This window comes from Passer domesticus, chromosome Z (genome assembly GCF_036417665.1).
Source record: "Passer domesticus isolate bPasDom1 chromosome Z, bPasDom1.hap1, whole genome shotgun sequence".
NCBI classification, from domain to species: domain Eukaryota; kingdom Metazoa; phylum Chordata; class Aves; order Passeriformes; family Passeridae; genus Passer; species Passer domesticus.
Window position 1 is genome coordinate 66,479,618 of NC_087512.1, and position 26,240 is coordinate 66,505,857.

At 43.0% G+C, this 26,240-nt stretch overlaps 1 protein-coding gene across 2 annotated transcripts in view; it reads left to right on the plus strand.

Moving 5' to 3' along the window:
- Positions 1–376: 376 nt before the first annotated feature.
- Positions 377–26,240, plus strand: part of PRDM6 (PR/SET domain 6) — a 79,037-nt gene continuing 53,173 nt past the window's right edge. Inside the window, exons 1-3 of one of the 2 annotated variants that reach the window (XM_064404942.1) lie at positions 377–533; positions 1,126–1,659; positions 11,018–11,325. In XM_064404942.1, coding sequence (XP_064261012.1) covers positions 1,134–1,659; positions 11,018–11,325 — 834 coding nt within the window. In that variant the 5' untranslated portion in view covers positions 377–533; positions 1,126–1,133. Of the gene's footprint in view, positions 534–769; positions 796–1,125; positions 1,660–11,017; positions 11,326–26,240 lie in introns of those variants that run through there. The other variant, XM_064404943.1, reaches the window with a different exon arrangement.

The following is a 26,240-nucleotide window of genomic DNA, read 5'->3' on the forward strand; positions in this document are numbered from 1 at the left end:
GGGGCGCCGGAAAGAGAGAGAGGTAGGGAGGGAGGGAGGGAGGAAAACTGGAGGGAGGGGAACTGGAGGGAGGGAAAGAGGTCGAAGGCTGGGGGGTGGGAGGGCGGGAAGGAGGAGGGAAGAGAAGAAAGGGGCACTTTAAAAGTTGAGCAAGGAACAAAGTGGGGGAAGTTGCCAAAAAAAGAGCTCTGCATCCAGACTCGCTGGTAACTTCCCGATCCCTCCCCTCCTTCTCGTACACACCACACACACTTGTATTTTGCGCTGTCGTAAAACCCACGTGTCTCGCCCAGAGCCTGCCAGAGCCGAGCCGAGCGCCCGGCCGCGACTGCGATGCGCAGCCACAGCAGAGGGAGCCCGGTGGCTCGCAGCTAGCCGTCCCTCCGGTCCCCGGAACCTGGAGAAGGATCACCCCGCTCCCGCGTGGACAAAGACCAGAGAAGCCTTTGCTCCCGGCCGCTGTCCGGCTCGAAGGCTCCCGGAGCAGCCGGCAGCTCCGCACGCCGCCCGTGCACAGCGCTCACCCTGCTCAGGTAAGGCGGACCCGGCTCGGCCTCTCCGGCTGGCCCGGCGCAGCGGGGCACCCTCGCCCGGGGCAGGGCACGGCCGGCCCGCGCCCTCCGCCTCCGAACGCGCGAGTGGGAAAGAGCAGCGGCCGGAGAGGAGCGACCCGCGCGTGTGCGCGTGTGACTGAACTTTCCTCCGCCTCCTCCTCCTCCCTGTTGTCAGCGGAGAGTCGTTTGCTTCCGCGGAGAGAGGGAAGGGAGTGAAGACAGTGAGCGTGCCGGGGACGGGGTGAGCAGCGCGGGGCGGCGGGGGGCTCTGGGCCGTGAGCCGGCGTGGGGGGCTGCCCGCCACCGCCCGTGTCCTGCCCGTGCTCCGGGGCGGGCACCGGGGACAGCCTTGTCGCCCCGGCCACCACGTTTCTCGTCCTGGGGCTTTTCGGGACGAGGTTTTCTCCTGACTAGCTTGGCCACGGACAGGGGAAGCGACGGGCGCCGGTCCCGCAGAGCCCACGCGTGGCCCAGCGTGTCCGACCGCGTGTCCGACCGCGGGGTCGGGGCGGCCCTGCCAGGGCGGGGCGGGGGTCTCACGTCTTCTGTCCGCTTCCTCCCTGCTCCACAGGCAGAGCGATGCTGAAGCCCGGAGATCCCGGCGGATCCGCGTTCCTGAAGGTGGATCCCGCCTATCTGCAGCACTGGCAGCAGCTTTTCCCGCAGAGCAGCCAGCTCAAAAGCAGCGGGCCCCTCGCCCAGCTCCAGCCACCGGAGAGAGCCGAGCCCCCGGCTGACAGCCTCCGCCAGCGCCCGACCTCCCTCTCCTCTGCCTCCTCCTCCTCTTCCTCGTCCACTCCGTCTTCCTCCTCCACCTCGTCCTGCGTCGCTGCGGCCGCGGCTTCTCTGGCTGGTCTGACCTCCCTGCCTGTGACCCAGGTCCCGGTCTTCGGCCCGCTGCAGAGCTCGGAGCTCCCGGCCGGGGGAGCGCCCGCTCCCCTGCAGGGCAAGGACTTGTGCGGGGCCGGCAGCGGCGGCGGCAAATGCGGCGACCGTGGTGCCGCTCGGTACCGCTGCACGGCCGAGGAGCTGGACTACTACCTGTACGGGCAGCAGCGCATGGAGATCATCCCCCTGAACCAGCACACCAGCGACCCCAACAACCGTACGTATCGTGCCCCTTCTCGCACTCCTCCGCCGCTCACCCTCCGCTTCTCCCCGCGTGGCGCCGGTGCGGGGACGCTCCAGGCTGGGGGACCGCAGCTGGTGCCCGCTCCGCTCTCACTGCACGAGGAGCATCCTCCGTCTCGCCCTTCCCTCCGTTTAGTTTTTGCGTTGTTGCTAGTTGTTTCAGGATACGGGCTGCAGCCCTCCGGTAGCAGTTTTTCTGGTCCGAAACCCAGGGCCTTCCCTGGAAGGCGCACTTCACCCGAAAGGCTCTGGCGGGGGTAAATTTCTTTCAGAGGGCTGCTTAGGAAAATGGATTCAGCAAAGGTTCAGGGCAACTAGCTACAAAGCTGGTCCTTTCTCTCCCACTCCATTCCTGCCCGGGAAGCCCGGGCTTCGCTGAATACCCAGAAATCAATTACTCCTCCGAGCTGGGAAGGGGAAAAGTTGCAGTTTTCATCAGATGGTCTAGGGCAAAGTTTTCCTCTTTCTTATCTCGGAGTATCGTTTCCTTTCAGACCTCGTTAACACCTCGTTGGTTTTAGTTTTCGCTCCAACAGAAAAGCATGACATGGTCATTTAAAGAGAAAAGCCGATTTTCTAGGCGAAAAAGTCTGCTTGAGTCAGAATTAATTTAGAACTTGATGGGTCTAAAGAATTTTATACTTCTGTTGCCAACTATACAGCTGGGAGGATTTGGTTTTTGTTTTTTTGGGGTTTTTTTTGGGGGGGGGAGAGGGCGCCCCTATTATTAAACATCTGTACGGATGAGAGGTTTGTAATTTTAGAAGCTGGTTCTGTCTTTTTTCCTCCCCTGTATCTATCAATACGACGCAACCAAGGAAATTCACAACATGAAAAGAACTATATGAACTCCTAATAGTTCATCAGTTTTATAACTAACATGCAGAGCACACAGATCTGTTCCTCTTAAAACACATGGCTTCGGCCCATGCGCATTTTTTTTAAAAAAATATCGTTATTATTTCAAACACTCCCCTTTATCCTAAGGTTTCTTAAAACTATTTTTGTTGTTGTTCTTCTTCTCAACGACCACTTCCCAAATGTCTGTTTAAGGAAGGCTGTTGAACAGAAAAACGGTACCCCAAACCAGCAATTCTTAAACACATGCCCAAGCAAAACGCCGATTCGTTTAATTAGATTTCAGATGAGGAGCTTGTTTTGAAAGTTTCCATGACACCCTGTTATGTATTAATTAAGCTGCGTGGATGCTAGCACAGTCTTCAGCGCTGTGCATATGTGCGGAGGAAAGTTGAATCGGAGTTTGGTGGAGATTTTTCCCGCCTTCTTAATATTTCAAATGCTTCTATATTGGTTGTCGAGTTTATTTTGAGCGACCTCCTCATGCTTAGTCTTACCCCGTGGTGAAACCTGTTCGTGTATTTTGTGTTATCGGGTGAAGAAAACGTGATATTATATATTACATGCAGAAAATGGAATCCGAAATGCACTTCTACTCAACAACCGAACCATTCAGACAATACATGTTTTGCTTGTCGGAGCTGCTCTGTAAATCTAAAGGGTAAAGGTTTTAAAAGGAGAAAGGAATATTAAAAAGCGTTTTAGGGGGGAACATTTTTAAGGACTGAGGAAAATAACAGCACCCCGCAGAGTCGGAGGCGAAGCCTGAATAATATCTTCCCGAGCGCGATATTAAAGGTGGATTCGGGAACGCAAAGGAGTCGATTGCGGAAAGGGCGCTTGTGAATCTCGTCCGGCTCTGACGGGGCAGCCGTCCCCGTCGGAAGGACGAGCAGGGGGCAGCCAGGGCCATCTCGACTATTTTTTTTATGTTTGTTTTTCTTCAGTTAGGTGTAAACATTCTTATAATTTACTTGTTTACAGGGCGGCTTTCGCTCCAGCGGTTATTAGTTGCCTCTGAGCGAAAATTCCAACGCGAGTGTTTCAGTCTTCTGGGACCAAGCGCAGTTGCTTTGGGCAACTCGTGCTTAAAAAAATAAAGAAAAAAGTAAATTGTCACTGAAGAAGGAGTGCCGCAACTACAGCCTGTGCCGTGCCATGCACTCCAAGCACTCGCGCGATCAAGGGAAGAAGCTGCAGGGCACGGGCCTGGCTGCCCCTGCGCAGCTTCCCGAGTGTGGTCAGGGTCACGCTAGCTGTCCGTGGGCAAGCGGGATTTCCAGCCGCCTTGACTCCCACCCTCACTCCCTGTTTCGCATCATTCCCACCCTCACAGCCCATTTGAGGGGAAGGAGGTGGGGGCTGTGGGTGAGATGAGGCGCCGTCTGCTTTAGTTTGAGTCGTACTTGCTTGCTGCACTTCCATCTCCGGACAGCCCCAAAGACACGCCGAGACGGGCGGGCTCTCCCCGGCCCGGCACACACACCAGCCCGCCGGGATTAATCCCCTCCCCGGAGCGGGCCGTCGGTCTGCTCCTTTGCTCGGCCCAGCAGGCCTCCGTCTGTTTCTCGGGCTCTAATCTTAGCTGTACCTCCTTCACCAACCGAGCGAGTGCCCCGTCTCCCTTACTTTCCCAAATAATACCCCTCTCTCCATCCCGAGCATCCCCCTCCTTCTCCGGGGCACCCGCGTGATCCCCGCTCCCCGGCAGGTCCCACCCGCTCGAGAGGCGCCGGCGAATTGCGCGAATGCCGCGGTCGTTCTGCGGGGCCGCGGCGGGGCGGGGGCGGTGGCCGGGCCCGCCGGGGGAGCCCGAGCGGCTGTCCCGGGTGCCCAGGCTGTCCCTGCTGTCCCGGGTGCTCAGGCGGTCCCTGCTGTCCCGGCTGTCCCGGGTGCTCAGGCTGTCCCGCTGTCCCGGCTGTCCCGCTGTCCCGGCTGTCCCGGGTGCTCAGGCTGTCCCGCTGTCCCGGCTGTCCCGCTGTCCCGCTGTCCCGCTGTCCCGGCTGTCCCGCTGTCCCGGCTGTCCCGCTGTCCCGGCTGTCCCGGCCGCCCCGCCCGGCCCCGCTCCCCAGCGCCCGGCCCGGCGCCGGGCGGCCGCCGCGGGAAGATGGATGGGCGGCGGTTCCCCAGTAGACACACGCCTTGATGGTCAAATATCAATGAATATGGCACGGTCTTGGGCGAGGGAGGGGGCGGGGGCTGCCTAGGAGCTGTGTGTTACGCGTCTGTATGTAACTGTTTTAAATTGAAAGGAGGTAAGCTAGGGAAAAATAATAATTTTAAAAAAGCAATCAAGATGCAAAACCCTAACTAGAGCCCAGCAGTCTTTACTCCCAGGGAAGTAAAGGGGATTATGCTAAAGCCCCGATAAAGTGGCAGGCGGCTGGGGACCGTTTGCTTCCCAGCCTTGAATCTGGAAGGACAAGGGTATTTCTGGGCCCTGGGGGAGGGGCGCCCCGGCGGCCAGGAGGAGATCTTTAGGGTGAGCCCGGGGGCTGCGGGACAGGCTTGTTCCCTTGCAGCCTTGCCCCTAGCTTCTGGGGAGACGCCTCCGCACTGAGAACTCTGAGACTCCTCCACCTTGGCCAGAAAGCACCAACCTGCCGCTGTAATAAATACGCTGTGTAAAACTGAAGTGTCACGCCACCAAGCACTTCGCACGCCTTTTCCCATTCAATTTATGGGGAGACAGTGTATATATAACATGCTGTGAAGTGGATCGGTGTGGAAAATATTCGGACTTTTTTTCCTCTGGACTGCTGGTAACCTGTATGATTTAGCTATTTTACATCATTAGTTACCCAGCACCCTTAAACATAGCAGATAGCCATACATTAGATTGAGGTTAGAGAAGGTGGTGACTGTTTATTTAGGGTGATAAAATGGTCCATCAGCAGTAATCTCCATCGATATGTGCCACCAGGAGATGAAGGATGAGGGGACAAGCCACAATTAATTGCCCTATAGTTTTGTAGGAGAGAGTGGAGCCGGTGCGGACTGAACTTCGATCTCCTCTCCTGGCGCCTATTCATCATCTCTACATTGTATATGGGGGTCTCTCAGGGGCAGAGGGTGGCAAGGTTTATCTACACACAATATTCTCCTACCCTTCTCATACCTGACACGGAAATCTAATTCATTCATACCTACAGTAGAAGGCAGGGAAAAACAAACCCACCTCCCTCAACCCACTCGCCTCTTAAAAACACCCCGAAAGCCTCTCTGAAGGCGGGCGGACCCCCTGACCTAATCCGGGGCGCCCAGGCGGGCCCTCGAACAGCATCTTCCCCATCGGAGCTGGCGCGGGGTGTGCCTGGCCCCCGCCCGGGAGTCACGGACCCCGCGGCAGCTCCTGCGCGGCGGCGGGAGCAGCGCCCGTGCCGCAGGCACCCTGCGCGGCGGGGAACGGCGGCACTCCGGCGGGATACAGCCCTGCCAGAGCGGGGGTCGGGCCTCCGGGACCCGGCGGCAGCCGTGGGTCAGCGGGCAGGGCTCTCTGCAAAGACTAGTTAGAATAAATCACTAAATAAATGGAGGGCACCCGACGGGAAAACGCATCTGTGCTTCGTACCCCCGAAAGTCTGCCTCCAGTGAGGCAGTCTGAAAGGAACTGCCAGTGATTTGGTGAAAGGAGGTGGATGCCAGATCATCGATGGGGAAACTGAAGTACGAGGGAGGCTGAGCTTCCCTGGATAGCTCCAGCCCTCAGGAAACGAGGGGAAACAGTCTCTTCCAGCCCTCCCTCCTGCTTAGCCGGGTACCCGGGCCCAGACAGGGATGCAGGGCCAGCCGTAGTGATTTATACTTGCAAGTGAGTAATACCATGTGAAATGATGGCCACTTACACTGGATACCTGCATGCTTGTGGTGAATTATGAAGCAAAGGGTCAGAGGCCACCCTTCTTTAATACCAGCAAACTGCAGGTATCCAGTCTAACTGCACCTTTGAAGCATATTATTGCTGAGGAAAAAATGTATTACTTTCATTTATTGTTACAGCTGGTTTTCTGGTAAAAACACTGCGTTAAACACTAGTTTCACTGACAAAAGGTTTTTCCTTTCAGATTTGCTTTAAAGTGAGCAGTAGTAGTGTTATTTATGTTGGTGCATGTTTAAAATTACATTTTGGGGGCAATGATATGTCCTTTTGCCTAGGTTTAGTACTTTTAAGTGTACTCATGTGGAGTTATAGTATTGGCATTACACTGTGTTCATTTTTCTGGAGGCACATAAATAGTAACACATTGCAGTCCTTCTGTAAGAACCAGGCCAAACAGCTCCACTAGGAAATCCTTTAATTTTATTTTTCTTGCATCTTCCTTTCCTTAATCCTCCTTATCTATAGAATGTAAAGGTATAAAGAAGGAAACTGATCTCCTTCCAAAGTGTTTGGCTGTATCTGGGCCTGCAGTGGAGTATTCCCACTGACTTTACCTTCTGCATCTGTAGATTTTATCAGGACATATTCTGCTCTGGCTGCAATCCTCCTTTATTTTTCCATTTTCAGAAAGTCCTCCAATTTTGTTACATTTCTTGCTTCTTCTTGATTTGATTTGGGGCTTGGCTGATGCTGTTACAGAAAGTAGAATTATCCATTTCAACTATTCTCAGTGAAGCCCTGTAGTCACACTCAGCTGCTCTCTGAGGCCAAAACTGGAGGAAGGGCACAGGACAGCTCTCCTTGTCACCCTATCTGGCCATCCTCTGGGAAGTTCACACTTGCAGAAGCATCTCTTTCACATGAACTCCCCACACCAGTGTGGGTCACAATGGTCACCATGCAGTTTGGAGAGTCTGGTGATGTCAGTGGACCACAACACTCTCCCTCTCAAGCCCCCCTTCTTCTCCACGTCTCATTCAGCATGTTGGTGCAGTGTGTCACATTGTACTCTGCAGCATACACAAAGATGATGCTGTTCATCCTGCTGTGAGGCAGGATAGTGTGCAAGTCTTGGAGTTCTTGATTTTTTTTCCCCAATATGATATGAAGGAAACCCTTCCCTCGTCCTCTGAGGCAAAGGAATACACTGGCTACAGAAATGGTCTTTAAATGGACATTTTCATGTATTACATGAAAGTTAGTTACAGAAGAGGAAAATATGCACAGTAGCTTTTTACTCCAGGCGTGGTAAAATATAGCTAGGATGGCTTCCATTCCTTATAACATTTATGAGAATTTTTAAAGATTTTATTTGTGCAATTACATAACAACTAAAGCTAAATGTACGAAGCATGAAACTAAGAAGAATTTCAGTACTGCTTAGTATTAAAGACAGATTCCTCCCTTCTCATCAACAAGACATTAGCCAAAACAGTTTCAAAAGATGTTCCATTTTCCAAATTTTCAGCTTTGGCAGGACAAAGGGGAAAGGAACACAGCAGGGGATCAGATACTGTGACTGCCAAGCATTAAGACATTACCACTGTTTTTGGACACTGGAAAATAAATATCACCATGTGTGACTTTCTGTAAGAGTAAATGACAGTGACACAGGGTTGTTTATACTCCCTGACAATTTCTTAGTTTCTTTTTCTGGGGAATGTAGAAATAAAATGTTTAACCCAAATTCATGCACAGATATTTTCAGAATGAAGTTAAGAAATTATTGTTCTAGGCAGGTACTGAAATTTTTGTGCATGAAAAGTTATATATATATCTGGTGGCTGGATGCAGGAACTTGACACTGAAATTGTCTGACTAGAGTAAAGAAGATACTGTAGCAGGTTTAATGTAAATTTCTCCAGAGATACAGTTCCTCTAAGAAAGCCATTGTAGTCAGCTAGTTATGAGGAGGGTTGCCTATCTAGAAAATATTAAAACAGTGCAAATAATCAGAACTCAAGGGCCTACCCTGGGTGCTAACTGATGTCATGGTTAGACATAATTTCTTTAAGCTCTCAGTTTTCCTGTAAGATGTTTTCTTTCTAACTTGCATGGGTAGATTGAAATATATTGATTTCATAGAATCATAGAACAATTTGTGTTGGAAAAGATCTTTGAAGTCGACAAGTCCAAAGTCCAAAATCATAAAGTTCAGCCACAATCTGTTTAGAGTGTATCACATGCCAAACTGTTTCGGACTGTGGGTTTGTTTTTTCATTGTTTGGGTTTTTTCCTTCACTTTTCCTATTTGGGATCCTTTCCTGTGTGACCTCCAGTGCCAAACAGTAGTGCTGCCCCTAACATCTTTGGATATGCCAAAACCACAGGGCTTCTTGGGGCCTGGTTTTGAAGAGGAAAGGGAAGAAAAGATGCTGTGGTGATACCTCACTTTCCAAACTAGCTGTGGAAATAATAACAAAAAACCCCCAAACAAACAAAAACCAACCCAACTGCCCCGCTGCCCCATTCCCTCCCTCTCCAGCATATCCTTGATGCCTTTTATTCATTATGCCTGAGAACGGTTGTAGGAATATCTGCTGCAGGTTTTTTTAGGACTCACCAGAAATATCTTCCCTGGGGTCTGCAAATCCCATCCTCCATCCGCCATCCACCTCTAACTGACGTTGGCTGAGAGAGCAAAGCCCCTCTGCAGGGGTTTTAGCCCAAGAGGAGCCGTTTTGCGGCAGGGATTGTGTCCTTAGGGCAAGGGGAAATTGCACCCTCCAGCCCAAGTCGCGCTTTTGCCGACCTAAGCGCGGTCCCCACTAGGTGGCTTTGTCCTGTCGCGGTCCCCACTGGGTGGCTTTGTCCTGCCGCGCCGGCCGGCGCTCCTCTGCCTCCTGCCCCTGCCCGGACCTGTTCGAGGGATGGATGGCTTGGGGCCAGTTTCACGGGCAGCCCTTCTGCAGGAGCTCCCGCCAGAGTAATGCACAACTCGGGGCTTGTCTCCCTGCTTTCTGCTGGGGTCTGTAACCGATGCTGCGGGCAGGGAACTTGGACAGGTGAGCACCAGGTGGATACAGGTGTTTTCTGCAAGACCCAAAGGTGTATAAGGGAAATTGAGGGAAATTAGCTTCCACGTGTAATAACTTAGTAATAATTTCTTGTTGCTGAATGCATCACCTTTTAAATGGTATTATTTAAAAGGGGATGAAAGGAAAGAGTGTTTATGTAGCATGTCTAAAACTGGAGAATACACTTAGAAGCCATAATTTGAAGATGCATTTTTATTGTCCTTTAGCAGGTTTTGCTGAAATGAGGGGAGGGTTTTCCTTTGAAGGATCTGTAGGAAAGAGGTCTATTTAATACTCAGTACATTCAGTTTGGAAAGAAGAACATCTGAGTCAGGGCCCCTGAGAATTAAAATTGTGGTTGCAGGCAGTCTAGCAAGTCTAAATCTGTGGCATAGACCAAGAAAGTCTTGCTTCTGTAGTGAATGCTGTGCTCTGTTTTTATAAGGAGTGGTATATAAAATTATTAGGGAAAAGATGTAGGACTTGCTACAAGAGTAGTATGCCATAATTATTGGTTTTTCTTTGTATTTCTGGAATAAATTTATATGAAAACATTTATTGTGTTATGAAAATGAAATGTGAAGAAGACGGCAATTTATTTCAAGAGATTCATTGTTATGTTAACTCGGCATATCTCCAGAGAAATTAATTTCTTGAACATGAAACATTTTCCTGGAAGATGTACATTTGTGGCATGTGGAATAGTGTGCAGTGGAAACATTTAACCAAAAGTTTCTTTGCTCAGAAAAGAAAAGTCATGGTAGGATCTTCGCAAAATAGAGACACATCATTCATTATTAACAACAGTTAGGGAAATTAACAGTTTTACAAACTGATCATTTTCACAGGAATTGCTCATGAACCAGATATGCTGTTTTGGTCTTTTCCTAGCTTCATTTGCATGGTACAGGCAAAGAACATGCATTCTCATTCAATACATAAAATGTCAAGTGTGTGCCCAGAAATATTTGCTGCACAATTTCAGTTTTAAGATTAGATTTGTCTTTAGTAAAGTAAATGCGCATGCAGGCTCCAGTTTGTCATTCATGAGGTTCTGGTTTATTTATTTTATTTTCCAAACAGACAGGCATGCACACACACATGTTGATGTAAAAACCAGAGTGGATGTTCATTTAAAATAAGGATTAAATTAAATCTTGTTCCAATTAAGCCCTTGGGCTGAGCTGTGGTAAGGCAGTTGAGAGGGACTTGTAACACGCTATGACTGTGTTTTAAAATGTCTCGCTGAAACACACTGGGATGGTTTAACTGGACTATTTGTATTAGTCAAAAAATTCATCTTTAAAAACATTGTTAAAGTAAATGAATCTTGGCAGGTTTGTGAATACACAAGGCTTGCAAATTGTCTGCAGAGTTTCTGCTCAGCCTTTGGAATTTCTTATTTAAGGCTTTAGCGAGATCTGGGGAAGAGCCTAAGCAATGTTCAGAAGGGCACGGTGTGGATGAGTGCTGGCTGTACTGCCACGAAATGGCAGCGCCAGCACAGGGATCTGCATGGCCCGTGGCAGTGGTGACGGTGGTGGCACTGACAGTGCTTTTCCCTCTTTATCCCTCAGGATGTGACATGTGTGCTGACAACCGCAACGGCGAGTGCCCTATGCACGGGCCCCTGCACTCCCTGCGCCGGCTGGTGGGCACCAGCAGCGCGGCTGCGGCAGCCCCTCCGCCCGAGATCCCGGAGTGGCTCCGGGACCTGCCCCGGGAAGTGTGTCTGTGCACAAGCACGGTGCCTGGCCTGGCCTACGGCATTTGTGCGGCACAACGGATCCAGCAGGGCACCTGGATTGGGCCCTTCCAGGGAATCTTGCTCTTGCCAGAGAAGGTTCAAGCAGGTGCCATCAGGAACACTCAGCATCTCTGGGAAGTAAGTTATCATCTTTCCTTCTTTGTCAAATTTGATCTTTTTAGAGTGAACATGGAGTGTGATTGTATGCAGTACTAGCACCAGAACTAGCCGTGAAGATAAGCAAACCCACAATTCAAATAAGTCGAGTAAGCAGGTTTGAAAACGTAGCCAGTGCAAGCCAAAGCCTTGCTGTGATAAAGGTAGCCAGAAAACCAGTGGGCAGCACAGAGCTCCAATTAGTCTGCATAAGAAGAGCTGACTGTTGAGGTGCTGTAATGTGTAGTAGAGTCTTGATCAGAGAAGTCTGAGGCTTTTACAACACCCAGTGTTTTCTATATTTTGACCAGAGTTACAAGAGCCGATGGAGCTCTCAGGTCACAGTGCCAGCGGTACCATGTTAGAGCACTGCATGTGGGTTGAGATGGAGAGCTGCACCGTTGCTGTGGTCGCCAGCCAGTCCAAGAAGAGCTGCTGAAATAAGCCCAGGACTCTATTCTACAAGCCTGACCCTTTGTAGTGTGATGGAGTTAGTGCTTGTTCAGTTTAGTTCAGCTCTGGTCCTGTACCTACTGTGCATTCCCCTAAGGAGGTTTCCAGTACTTTTGTGTGAAAGCCACTTTCAAATATCTCAAAACTGTTGTTTTTCTTTTTTAAATGTTTGTCATTGTCTTAGAGAGGGTAACAGTGATAACTGTTGGGAAAAACCCATAATCCCAGTGTGTCAGAAAGACCTTACTCTCTTCCTAGTCTTTTGCCATTAATTTCTTCTTTGATTTGTACTGGAAGGTATAATTCTTTTGTTCTGCTTAGTCCTCTCTAGCTGCAATCTCTGCTTGCCTCAAAACTAACTGCAACAGTCAGTAGAAACAGGCCCATAGATCAGTGGTATTTGCTCATCTACACCAAATCCAAATCTTCAGAATATGAGGAATCCATGAAGATGCAGAATATTTTTTCTGTCTTCAGTGTGTGTACAGTGAAAGTGAATGGATCTTGGAAAGATATTTGAGGGTGCGGAAGAGTCAGAGCTCCTATGCTTTTCCTACATGTAAATAAATAATAAACACACCAACATCTGTGTCTCAAGGTATTTACCCAAAAAATGTCATTGTGGCAAGATTTTCACAATAAAAAGATCAGTCTCAGAACACACCTGAATGTGATCTGTAGAACTGGATGAATTGCAGTGATTGGGAGTTTTGCTGCTGCCTCCAGTGGAGATGGAATTTCTCTTGTACAGCGGATATTGATAATATGGATTTTAACCTTTTCCTACCAAAGCCCAGTGATTATAATTACAGTATTTTGGGCTATGTTATCAATCAAATATTTTTTATGGAACACTTTGTAATGATGTTGGAGGGTCTAATTGTTAAGAAGGGTATTGTGGTTTAGACTACTCTAATTAACAGAAAATATAACAGTAAAATGAGATTGCCAGATCCACATATTACAATAAATACTGAAATTTAGATAAATCGAGTCAGATAATTTTTCCACAAATATTTACAACATGAGTTTAATTTTTTAAAATGTATTAATTAGTTCTATGTGAATAAAGTTGCAAGGATTGACAATACCTTTTTAAATAAGGAAGATTTTTTTATCATATTTCAGGTTAACTTAAAAACTGTTTTGAAGCAATAAAAGAAGTTAGGGCATTTTAAAGAAATTAAAAGCATAACCCAAGAAGATACTAAGGAAAAAAATAACAACCAGTACTAGTGTATGTACCAGATTTAGGCCATAAGTGCTTGTCAGCTGAGTTTTTGTGTGGGATTACTCTTGTGCTCTTAACACACAACACAGATTTCCTGCTGGCTAGCAAATTGAATGCATGTATTTTAATGTAATTATCATAAGAATAAGAATTCAATTTGATTTAATAATAATGTATTGATGGGCAGCTCATGCTCTTGAATTATTTCTGTTAATGACAAAAACTGTTATCAAAGAAACACAAGCTCTAAGCTCTAGCCAAAATTTTGCTGTTTCTCATTTGTTTTGTCTTTCAATTTGGCATACTTTTTCTGTCAGAAGACCAATATTTAATAAAGAAAAATATATTAAAAGAAAATAATCAGAAAGTGTAATTTTACAGAACCTGATCTATGAAAATACATAAAAGCAAATGACAGTATATATCTAAATAGTCTGTATTCATTTCGTTACATGGTATAGGAGTGTGGATTAAATCACTGTGAACGATAAATAAATGTTTCATCATAGTCCCTTTATAAAGTTGTGACTTTAGTCCATTCTCTTTCACCAATATTTCCCACACAGCTGCAAATGCAAGTCTGTCTACAGATCAGCTGTTCAGCATTAGGTCTCGATAGACTTTATGGAGAGAATTCTGCATTTTTAGTATCAAAAATTGCATTTTATTATTTTACTCTCAGCAATGTAAAGTTGAGAGATATTTGTTTTAGTTTACAGTTCTTTGTGTACACCAGGCAAACAGAAGGGCTATTGCAAACACTTTTAAGTGTAGTCACTGTTTTGGTTTCTTTTTTCTTTATAGCCTTTGTTGTGGGAAACATCAGAAGTGCTGCATTTGATGTATAGTTCAGTGCTATGGAAATATGCTTCAGCCTGTCTGCACAAGTGTTCCCACCACGCACTCGATGTTTGCTTTGTATGTAATCCACACAGCATAATGTGCAGCGCTCAGAGCGAGCTACATACCATTCCATTACCTCACAACAGGCCTCGACACCTATGGGTGTTCATGGGAAATTATAGAGCTCTCTCACAATCAGCCAAGATAATTTTTTATACCTTACAGAAAGATCAGTCTTTCAGAAAGCCAAAAATATTAGTCATTTCAGCTGTAGTGCTTTTTTTTCCCCTTTGGCCCACTTCTATAACCAGGGTTTGCTTGTATTTTATAAAAATACAATAAACTCTGATTTGTTTAAAACAAAAACAGGACTGGGTGTATTAAATAAACATTCTCTTTGGTAATACAGCATTTATTCCAGCAGTGCTTCATAATGTTTCTGATCCCTTTTTTTTTTCTATTTTGAAGTAGTGAGAATAATCCTTTTGTTATTGCAAAGAAACAGAGACTTTCTTAGCAATTAGGTCTTACTGATGAGAATGAGATAATTTTCCGCTAATGTGTTTTCTAATAAAGAAGTGGAAAGGCGCACTTGATTCCAACATATATGAAAACATTATCTCAATTATTAATGTGCCCTTACTCCCTGGAGATAAATTAATCTAGTTGTACATGGTTTCCCCTTTCTGTTTAACATCAAAATTTAATAAGAGTAGACTTAAGGAATGTATACGATATACACTTAAATTCTATTAGAATAAAACACCGAGCTTTAAATGTGCATCCATTTTAGTAGTCAAAATTTTTCAGGCTCTAAACTTTAAACTGTGAATTCTGGAAACAGCTAATTTGTAAATGGTCTTTTTTCCTCCAAATGAAGCTTAGATGAAAAAACTTTTACTGACAGACATATCAAAGGATAGAGTCTTATAGTTTCCTGCTCTTCATGTGCCTGATTATGAGTTTGCTATATCTTTTTTTTTTCTTTCATGAGTGGTCAAATAACAAATTTTTTTCCTTGCAACAGCCTAAAAATGTCAAATATATATATATGATTTCACTTAATTTTGACTTTACTTAATTGAAATTTAGCATTTTTGGAGGCAATTCTTTATTATATGCAACTTCTTTTTACATGGATGAACAAAATTATATACATATACATATATATATATATGTCAGGGTGTTCATTAGTAAATAGAAAATGCTAAATCTGTGTAACTGATTTTCCCCCTAAAAAACTCCCTCTCTCCCCCTGCTTCCTTCCCTCTCTCCCCCTCACCCCCACCCCCCCAAATTAACTGTCACAAAAAAGTGTGCATGCCATTTTAATAAAGTACCATATGGGTACTTATTGGCTTTCTTGTATCTCTACTGAAGCAAAAGAAAACATTTGCTGGACTTCTGCTGGACCTTCTGCTGGACCAAGAACAGGCAGAACAGGCATTTTGCTGGGATGCACTCTGGCCAGGGCCCATGCCGCAATACTGAACATTTTGTAACAAATTAATATGCACAGAGAATCCTTGTGCTTCAAATGAAGCACTCATTGCAGTTATGGTGATAGATTCTTCTCCAGATTCTCAAGGCTGCAGTTTTTGACTAAATTTTCTGTTACAAAAAAGCACTGGGGGATAGAATTATGTGCATGCTGTCATTCTATTAAAGTAAAAATTATGTTTCTCAGCAATCCGTCATCTAGTATTCCAGACTGCTTGTCAGCTCTGTTTTAAATTTGTCATGTGCATGAAATTCAAGTAATTTTGTCTTGAAAAAACTCCTTATTTACTTTCCTATTGTATCTTAAATTATTCAGAGTAACAGCTGGTGCCATTCTGTTATTTTTTTTTTTGTTTTGCCATTTCTGAGGATTTTGTGTGATGTATGACACTTGAATTTATTTTCCATTGAAAAAGTCCAATAATTTTTATTCTTACATGGATTTCAAGTTCCCGTGCTGTGGGAAAATATCACTAATGTTGTGGTCAGTAGCATGCTAAGCTGTAAGCTCAGTAAGAAGGCTCCATTTAACTCAGAAGAAAATTGCACTAAGTATCTACAAAGCAGCCCTCTATCACTGGTATTTCTGGATCACTTACTAACACATTTTCCCAGATAACTTTTTATTAGTTACAAACTCCTTTCCTAAGGTCCATAAAAAGTTAGTGCATTCACAAGTGTGAAAGGTACTTTAATAATTTTAGTTTGTAGAAAAGCTAAAAAAACCCCATGATGTTTCTTTTAGAAGACCTGTAACTTTTACAAGACTTTCTTATGCATTATTTTGATGTATCTCCATGGTTTTGGTGTGTTTTTTTTCTGTCTACAGAGTGTATGTATTGCATGCCTAAGCACATGTGCTACAAAATTAATCTAATTTGGCATGGGGACAAATTCTCTTCATATTGAACAAAGTGAAGTTTGGAATACACTTTGGTGTTTGGAGTTGGATACAGCCCCAGAATTTTAACAGTGTTACTGAAAACAGGAATTCTGAGGACTGCATGGAACATGCACGCGTCTGGATACACACTATTCCCAGAAAAAAAAATATTTTCTAAATTGCTAGATCATGCAGGGACTATCTGTTTTTCCATGGCACATAATCTCACCTTGGAGATTTCATTATGTAATATGCAAAAATACTGAAGTGGAACACAAATAAATATAAAAGCTCAATTCTGTCCTTATTTGACCACTACCTTTCTGCGTTGCTGACTAGGCACCAGTGTAATGGAAACATTTGACCTTTTAATTTAATTAATTATAAAAGTGATTTCCACTGTTGGATGAGACTAGTTTGTAAGGCCTGAAATTGCAATTAATTTATGATACTATTAATAGGTAATTATTTTTACTGACTTTTGATTCAAAATTTGTAAATAAAGGCAGTACTTTAATGACCTATACAAGTGCCCAAAATATGTTGTGGGCCTGATGTCAATAATGTATTTATTATAGATTTGACTAAACAAAACAGTGCTGTGTGCTTTTCCAGCTGGTGGTAACACTCAATATTCTGCAGAACTGCCTCAATCACTGCTCTACACACTTTGGTCCCCCTGATTCTGCAGCATCAAATGCACATAGACTTTAAAGTGCAGACTTTTAAGTAATCCCTTAACATAAAAGCTGGAAAATTCAGCCCAGGCTGTACCTCCCCTCCACGCACTTGGCACCTTTTCCAGATAAGTTACAGAATTCCATTATCCAAATTGTTACACATGTGTGACAGAGGTTGACCTTTAGTCATGTCAATCCTTTTTGCGTAGGCCTCGGGCTCCAGCCTAATGGCTCAAAGCCTGATTTACTCACTGTAATAAGGGCAGGAGGTCGAGCAATTGTCAGCTTGCCTGCTCATACTCGTCTCGGAGCCTGGTTGAAGGCTGTTAACACAAAGCTTTTCAAAGTGAATTTACAACCACCACCACTGACATAGGCCAATCAGTACACCATAAATGTCAGGTTAGTGAGATTGAGCAGTAAGTAAAGCACTGCCAGCCCACTATTGGCTGAAATCAATTGCTTAAGGTTTAACTGAGAATAGCAATGCGTGTACCACTACGTCTGCAGAAGCAGCTTCAGGGTAGAGAGTGAGTTGGAGGGTGGTTCAGGTAGGATTACCCACCAGCCGCAGCCATGGCATCATGTCCTGCATTTGTTCTCCTTCCGTTTGAGCAATGTCTGCTCTGACAGAATCCGTGGTCAAAAAATTGTTAGATCAGCCTCTTAGTTAGAGAAATAAGATTATTCTAGTTTTTTTATCTATGGAAAAAGAAAGGGTGGGGCATAGAACAGGGGACTGTCTTACCTGGAAGAAGGATGCTAGGAAAGTTTTTAGTGTCTTATTTCAGTAATTCTCAGCTGCTTTTAGTCCTCAGCTCCCAGAAGGTTTTTTCATAAGGAAACTGTGGCTTTTTTTGCCATTGGCTTGTAACTGGAAACTATCACAGGTTTCACTAATGAGTGATTATGTACCTGATGGTCTGAATATCCATGAGATGTAGTTACCCTCAAGACTGAATGTTTTTATCATTTTGTGTAGTGACAGCTTGGACAACAATTCATTTGGCTTTGAAAGCATCAGCATTAAAATGTAGAAATCCATTAAAATGCTGTATGCCAGGATTTATAAATTAGGCAATTTCCTTGATTATTGCAATCATTTACAAAATTGATTGTCCCAGTGTGGTATAGGCAGATTTCAGCAATGATCATTGACAAGAGGCGCATCCTCTAATACCTATACTCATTGTTCTTTAAAAGAAAAGCCACTCTACTGTGAGGTTATTCTCCATCTCAAGGTCAATTATGCATTGAAAAAGTCTGCTAATGTAGAAGATCACACATCTTTAAAGTAGAACCACATCAGCTATTTATAGCTTATAACGATAGCCGGAGCACTTATTTTTCTTTCTGTTTGTAATTTGTTTGTTGACAGCCAAGGCATTCACTTGAATCTGTAGCACATATACTTTTTGTGATCTCTTATTGAAAGGTAAATAATTTTGGCAAATTGCAGCTGTAAATATTTATTTGATTGAAGATTTAAAAGTCGATAGTGTGTTTTATTTGTTGTATCTTAAAGTTCTAATTAACAAATAGATATAGAGTACAGTAACTTGATTTCGGTCAATTCTTTCTGCAAGACACAATCAAGAAATGATGTCACAAAGCAAATTTGCTCTAGAAGTTTTCCTATATTAAAACAAGTATGATAAAGCCACAAAATGCTAGCCACCAACCACAAAACCACAGTGCTTTATACTTGCATGGAAATAAGCAATGTTCATGTTGAAAATGTTAAAATGCAGATTCTTTCAGGAGACTTTTTGCAAACTGTACACAAGATCTAGTAGTTGCTGGCAAAAAGCTGCTTTGTATCATATGCACATCAAGACTGATGTCCTACAGCTGTTAATCAGTCCTTGCCTAGACAAGGTAGCCATTGATGTCACTAGGAGCTTTGATTTAAGGGGATCTTCAGGCATGACAGAATAACACAGTACCAGTGTAATCACAATTCTTTTTTTTTTTTTTTTTAAGATAGGTGAGTAGTCTTTCAGATTGGCAGAACCACCTGCATATTGTGTGCGGCTGTCTACACACAACAATATTGCAGTAAATGTAAAGGGACCTTTGTATAAATGTATTCATTCGACCCAAAGACAATATTTTGCTGTGAAAAAAGGGAGGTTTGCACTGCCAGTGGCTGTGTAGCAGTGCATTGTGTTTAGTTAGATGAATATTTGAGTCAAAGAAAAACATTTTTCTTTCTGTATCTTGAAAAAATGTGTCGTTCGTAAATTTGTTGTTTGTACTACGTTGCATATTAGTTGCCTGGATTTAGCAAGATATACATAAACAATTCTGTATTTTATTAGTAACTCAACCTGATATTTTCTGTGTGGAGACCTACTGGTGTATAACAAAGCAAATTTATTGACCTCAGAATATTTCTGAAGATGTTTTGATTTCATTTGTGGAACTACAAAGTAGAGAAAAGTGTTTTTATCATGACTACCAGTTCCTGTGAAATAGAGGCCATAGGAAGGTTCTCTTCTTCATGTTGTTCACCTGTAATGGGGCCCTGGATTTGCAAATAGAGTAGTGGTCAGTATTACAGCTCTAAACTAGTAATCCTACGTTAAGTGAAGTGTCATCTAAAATGCATATGAAGTAAGCAAATCTAAGGTTCAGTGTTTTTACCTAGACTAATCTTCTAGTTCTATAAAGGTCACTATTTATGTATTTTAAAATATTTTATATGTACTTTTGGCTTTTGCCACATCAGCATTCACTGTAGAAAGCAGGGTGTTAGTTTTTATCAATATATGGAAGGAATTTTATAGCAGTATGGGTTGGTGACTGGCACCATTTTTAGACCATAATTTTCCAAAAAGAGCTCACTATTTCAGTAAAGATAATTTTTTAGAAAGTGTTCTCTTTTTTAGATTCTATTTTTATTATCTATTTCTATTTCTCTTTCTGTTTCTCTATTTTAATTTCTGTTTTCATTCTTATTATTTCTATTTCAAGCTGTCTTGAATGGTCTCCCCATTTCCACTGCTCCAGTAAAAGGAGATGAAAGAGATGCTCGATCACTTTGACAAAAATGAGGAGAACTCAGATTGTTGGGGTTTTTTTGTGGCTTTTTTTTTTTTTTTTATAATCAGTTTTTAATAAAGCACATTTTAATTTCCAATTGAAAAAGTGAAGAGAGAGTTGTAGATTTTAGCCTGGATTTGTGTCAATTCATTTTATTGTGACCAGCAATATTTCAGTGACAACTGCAGTAACAAAGTGACATTCTTCTGCCACTAAAAAAATTATTTGTCTTTCAGAGAAAACATAATGACATTTGATTTAAAAAAACAAAAAAACCCTTAGAAAAAAAAAGATTCTCATTTCTCATCCATGACTTAGGGCCATTTGCAGGAAGACTGGTAGGATTCCGAGACAGCACATATTCAGGAAGTTCCGTAAGAAACAGCAACACTTTATGAACATAAATATATATCTTTTTAACTGATGCAAAAAATATCATCACAATACTTACACAAAACATCGATTTCTGAAAAAAAAGGTTGATTTAAAAAATGGTGCGGTTTTCATCCAAAAGTGTAAATTACAGATTAGTTTTGACTAGTTCTAACAGAAATGCACAAAAAGTTAGACAAACTTAGAAATTTCACTTGCAGCTATTGCAACACTTTGGGACAGTTATTTAAGTGTACCAAGCTGGGACTTCAGCTGTGTTTTCAGCAGTGTTCTTTTTTCCATGGTCCTAAGCCTATGTATTGTCAGATACCATGCCCTGATTCTGGTATTTTTCTTCCTGATAAATGCGAGGCCTTCTTTCTGTATGGGGACAAAAGCTTTTCACCCAGGTGAATCTCTTCTGTTGTTCACAGACCAACACTATAGTGTTTAATTTGCTGCATATCTTTTAGCATGTTTAAAAGTCAGAGTTTAGGAAGCTCCATTTCTGATAAAATTTTATCAAAAAAATAAGCCAAATGAAGATGAACATTGGCATTTCCTTAGATTGCACATTAATAATGAAAATGTACAGGAAAAAGATAGGTACCAAGCAGATGATCAAATCTTCACATCAGTGTCGTCTCATCTGAATTCCTTTCCCTATTCTGATCAAACCAGGATCACATTCAAGTTACTTGGAATGAAAGGTTGTATTTTAGGAATATTAACCTTTCTGCTTGTTTCTCCTGGATGGTGCTAGTATGCCCCCAGCCTAGGGGTTTGGTGAATTTTGAGCAGTGGGGACTCTTCAGCAGCAACAACACAGCCTGGGCTCAGGGGTGTCTGTAGCCCACCACAAGGCAGAGCCTGCATTAGAGTGAGCTATAATCTGAGCTTGGGTGGGCTCAGACTGTAACTCTGGCTGAGTGGATGTTTGACCTTGGGGTTTGTCATTCCCAACAAAAGATGGCCGAAGGTCAGGCTGAGGTCTGTATCCTCCCTTTCCTCCAAAGACCATATTTGTCTACCTCTTTTCTTAACCTTTGTGAGTTTTTGTTTATTCAATAAGATGTTAATTTTCATGCCCAAATTACACAAAAGTGACATGACCCAATGGCAATAGTGTTGCAGAAGTTTTACCTCATTATCTAAACTGATTTTTTTTTTTTTTTTACTTTTGAAAGGCTAATTTGTGTGCAATTTTACAGTTTGCTGTCAAGCCAAACCAGATGGTCTCTCATTCAAAGATACAGTAACTGCCATTTGGATCACTTTGAAGACTTCAGTAGACTCTTACTCTCCTGAATCCTTTATTCTTGATTCATATGTCTTCCAAATTATTACTTATCTCTTCTCACAGGTCCACATATTATACTCTACACTAGTCATTTACACCCTATGGCCTGCATGTTGCAGTGCCTGTATTTATGATCAGAAATAGTTAGCAATGCCTCTCAGGATGCTATCAATCACAATTGGGAATAACAAGGATAGCCACTGAAGAAGTTTGCACAGTGCCTCCTGCCCTCTCTGAAGCTGACCAGAACACTGCTCCCGTTGTGTGCCCAGCCACTGGCTGGCAGGCTGGTTAGGAGAAATGTTCCTCCCTCTGCTACGTATGGCTTTCATTCATCTGTTTAAGGGATGAAAGACATCAAGAATTTAACACTGCTGCTGCATTTGCAGAGAAAATAGCTGGCTGCAGTGATAGTTAAGGCAAGGTTTAGCTGTCTTGGCAATTATGGTTATAGATGACTTAGTGTCTATATGGACCACCATTGTATCTGTTTTACTAGTTTTTAACTTTTCTTACTTTTGTTTTTTATTATTTTCTAATTTTTTCTTAAAGTCTTATCCATTTCATTATTTGGTTCTGTAAAAATCTGTAAAAATTATTATTGTAATTTTTGTGCAAAAGGATATGCTTTTATTTTAGGGCTCCCTACAAAAGGAACAAACACTTTGGCATTTTCCTTCTGTAGTGATGGTGATTTGATTTATTTGAAGGATTAACAGTAAGTTTGCTGTTGAGAGCATCCATTCTAGCTGTCATCTGACATTAAATGTTGAACAAAGTTTTCTCATTCAAAAGCAAAATTGGTCTGGATGTACATTAATATTTCTACAGGTAATTTCATTGTTTTATTAAAATAATGCCACAGCTATTATTTGCAACTTGATACTCACTTATTTGGTAAATATCTAACAGAATTAATGTTGATAAATTTTGTATAAGAAAGCCTGTGTAGTTCAGCATCCAAGACTGAAAGGCTGACTGAATTTCTTCCTCCTTCATACCCTTTGAAAGTCTCAATGTAAAAATCAGAGAGCTAGATATCTTTTTCTCAGCAAATTCAAGTATCTATATAGGCTGAGAAAGCAGACCTTTAGATCACAGGAAAAACTGGGACAACAGAGAGATGCAGGTTCCTAAAAAATGTGTTTGAAGAAGATGAAGAATAGGACAGCAAGGCAGTGTAATGCCAATGACTTTGGAGAAGAGACAGGGCTTTCTCTGACTATGAATGTTGTAGAAGATTACTGCTATTCTTTCTCTTTGTTCTCAAAGATTACAGGAAATTTTAACACTCTCACAAACCAGGCTAGACTTGCCTCCTGAGCAGATCAGCACTGCTGATCTATTACTCAGTTTTTGTGCTGGTGTTTTCTGATGATAAGTTGTGAATATACCACAGAAAGTCACAGGCAAAACATTAAAAAATTATAGCAATCAGAACTAGCAATTTTCACACTCATGTTCTCCTCTGCGCTTTTCCCATTCTCTTGCTGATGAATTTAAATATTTTATCTAGGTCAAGGTTTCAAAACTTACAAGTACCTTAAAGGATAGCTTCATGAATATACTTGAGCATGTAAAGTTTTCTTAAAGATCTTATAGTGTCTTCAGCACTGTACTAGCAAACGTGGTATCCCGCCAAGAGTGGACCATGGGCAGGAGCACCTGGGCACCAGCTTGTTGTGTCTCTGGTCTAGGCTGATCAGAGAGAAGCTTGCTGTGGACTGTAAGCCATGCGGGAGTGTGAATGTTAGCACAGTGCCGTGCCCAAGGGTGCAAATCCTTGCAAGAGTAATTGTCTTATGGGCTGAAACCCCACTGTGCCCAGAGCGTGTTTGTTATTAGAGGGAGCTGGATCTCCATGCCTTCTGACATGATTCTGTTCTGTGGCCATTGGGAAAAAAAGTGTGACTATTTGACTAACACCTTACTAGGCTTTCTGAAAACTGAGAGATAATTTAAATCTTCCATTTGTAGCTGCAGGTGATTTGTCCTACCTGTAACACTGACTGGGCTACTCAGTTGGACTAAGTTAATCAAGAGCAAAGGATAAAACTGCAAATGCAAGGAGAGGTCTCATATTGCGTGCTTTATATTGGGGCAGTTTTGCATATATACACAGGCTGAATCAGCTCTAACATTTGCTCAAATGGCTCATGAATCTTATGGGTCAAAGTAGAATAGTTTCATATTAAGGTCTTAAGAGCTTCAAGTAAACTTCAACATTTAACCAAACTAAACCAAACCAAAAGTCAGCTGCTGTGCCTAACTACAACCAATCGGGTTAGAAGACTCTTCTCTTGAGTGTGTGGCAGCTATAAAAACTATGAATGGAAGCCTGAGTGTTTAAGCTCCTACCAGAACATGGCTGCAAAGTTCTGAGATTTCATTTATTCCTTTCAGCTTTGTTGGGCGATGGGGTTGAGGAGCTTACAGAAAGTATAAAGTGGTTCCGAGAATCAGGACTTCTGAGCTTCACCCTGCTGTCAGACTGTAGGATTTTTTAGGCATTTTCCTTCTATGTTTCATGGTTGTTTGTATTTTGTAGTTAGTAAAAAGACTCCAATGTTACTTTCCATTCAAGCAAAACCAAAAATGCTAGGAGTTTCAAAGAGAGACAAATATTTAAAATTCATACATCAGTCTCTTAAACTTCTCATCCTGGAGGGAGTCTGTTGGAAAGGCACCAAGGGCCGAGGAGAGAGAAGCTGGCTTTGTGCATGAGCATAGGAATTTATGTTTGAGTTGCCCACGAGCATTATGGCATTTAACTCTCCAGGAAAGGGCCATGGTAGCTATAAATTGTATAATATGACTAGTATCATATGACTGAAATGTCTTTGAAAAGTTACCTTGTGTCTAGAGACCACAACCAAAGTACTGTGGTAAAAGAGTACAAGGTGGTTATGGAGGTGATCAGGTTCTGGAAAAAAACCCGCCTTTGAATATAGTTCTTAATGGAGCATGATGTATTGCCTTCATTATGGAAGAGGTTAGAGTTGGTTTGACTTCTTGGTTTAGACACTTACATACGCAAAAGAAAATCCTACCTGGCAGAAGGGATTTTCTATTTAATGGATGAGATGTGATAAACAAAATACTGTGGCTAGAACCTGAAGCTAGATGAAATGCATCTCAAAAGAGGAAGGTAAATATGTTTAGCAGTAAAGCATAAGAATGTCTTGCTAAAAGATTCTGGCACCTTTGACTTTTAAAAGGTCATTAAATGTGTCAAGTTGCACATCTTTGGATTCAATGATCTCAGCCTTTGCCTTCATGGCCTGTGAAACTCCAGAACTTTTACTTTACCTCCCGGGACGTACATGAGGAGAGCAAGACTGTCTCCATCTTCCTTGTAGTACATTGCATAAGAATCTCATCTTTACTGGGGTGTTTTGTGAGAGTTTCTTCCCTCAGCTGCCCAGATAGATTCTGCTTTCTCTGTGGTTTTTTTTGGGAGTCAGAGAATTCCTGCAGGACCTTGGGTCAGGGGCAGCGGTGTGAAGTGTTAGCCTTCCATTTCACAGCCAGCACTTTTTCCTCCCAGGCTGACTGCCACTGTCCTTGCATGCATGTCACAATCTCTGCAGATTCAGGTATGGCTGTCCTGGCTTTCTCTGGGCCTCAGGCATTAACTCCCTTAACAATTCCCTGGCATTACAGAGGCACCAGGTACTCATGTCACTCAGTCCTCAAGCATGTACTGGTCGTCCCCCTTTTTTCTGTGTCTTTTCCTGTATAGGAGTTAATGGCCCATGAAGTATAGTCTGGAGCAAATGATCTAACAGTCCCTGCTAGCTTTGAAATTCATAAAGCTACAAAGCCAACCAAGAAAAGTTACTGTGTCTGTGTAAACCTTATCAAAAATGAGTTCTGTTCATTCTCCAAAGTAAGAGTTTCTGTGCTTATAAATTCCTCTCAGCCTCTTTTTATGACAGAGTGCAGCACATCAGAGGAACTGTCTGATAAAGATGGGGAGAGAGGAGAGGGATTATTATAAAAGCTGTCCCCGTGGTTCTGCCCGGAAGTCTGCATATTTCTCTTATACATGAAGTGGCTTATAGAGACAGCAGCTTAACCCAGATTTCCAGAGAAATAATAATTTGGAAGAAATAACAACAGTAGCTCTGAGTTTTCTTGCAATGATCATATTGCAAGAATGCTGAATGGACATGCAGCTACAAACTGCAACCCCCACAGCTGTCACTTTGGCAAACCTTTTGATGAATTGGATCTTGATATTTACAGAATCTATTAAAATACAGCCCATCATGTGTTTGTTTATATGTTGACAAGATGATGTACACCCTGCAGGTCAAGGGTGATGTGAACTGTTTTGGTGTTCTTGTCAAGGCAGCTAAAAAAAGAGCATTTAAATAATTTTTGTAGAATAATTGTCTAAGAATGTAAAAGCAACATACGAAATTCTTACTTTGAAAAAAAAAATCTCTGCTGATCTGACACAAAAATCTGAACTTGTTATCAATCAAAAAGACTTTCCCACTTCTTCCCTAATATGTTAGAAAATTGGCAGCTCAGATAGAAAAACAAATAGCAAAATTAAACAGAAAGGAATTGATTTAACTACTT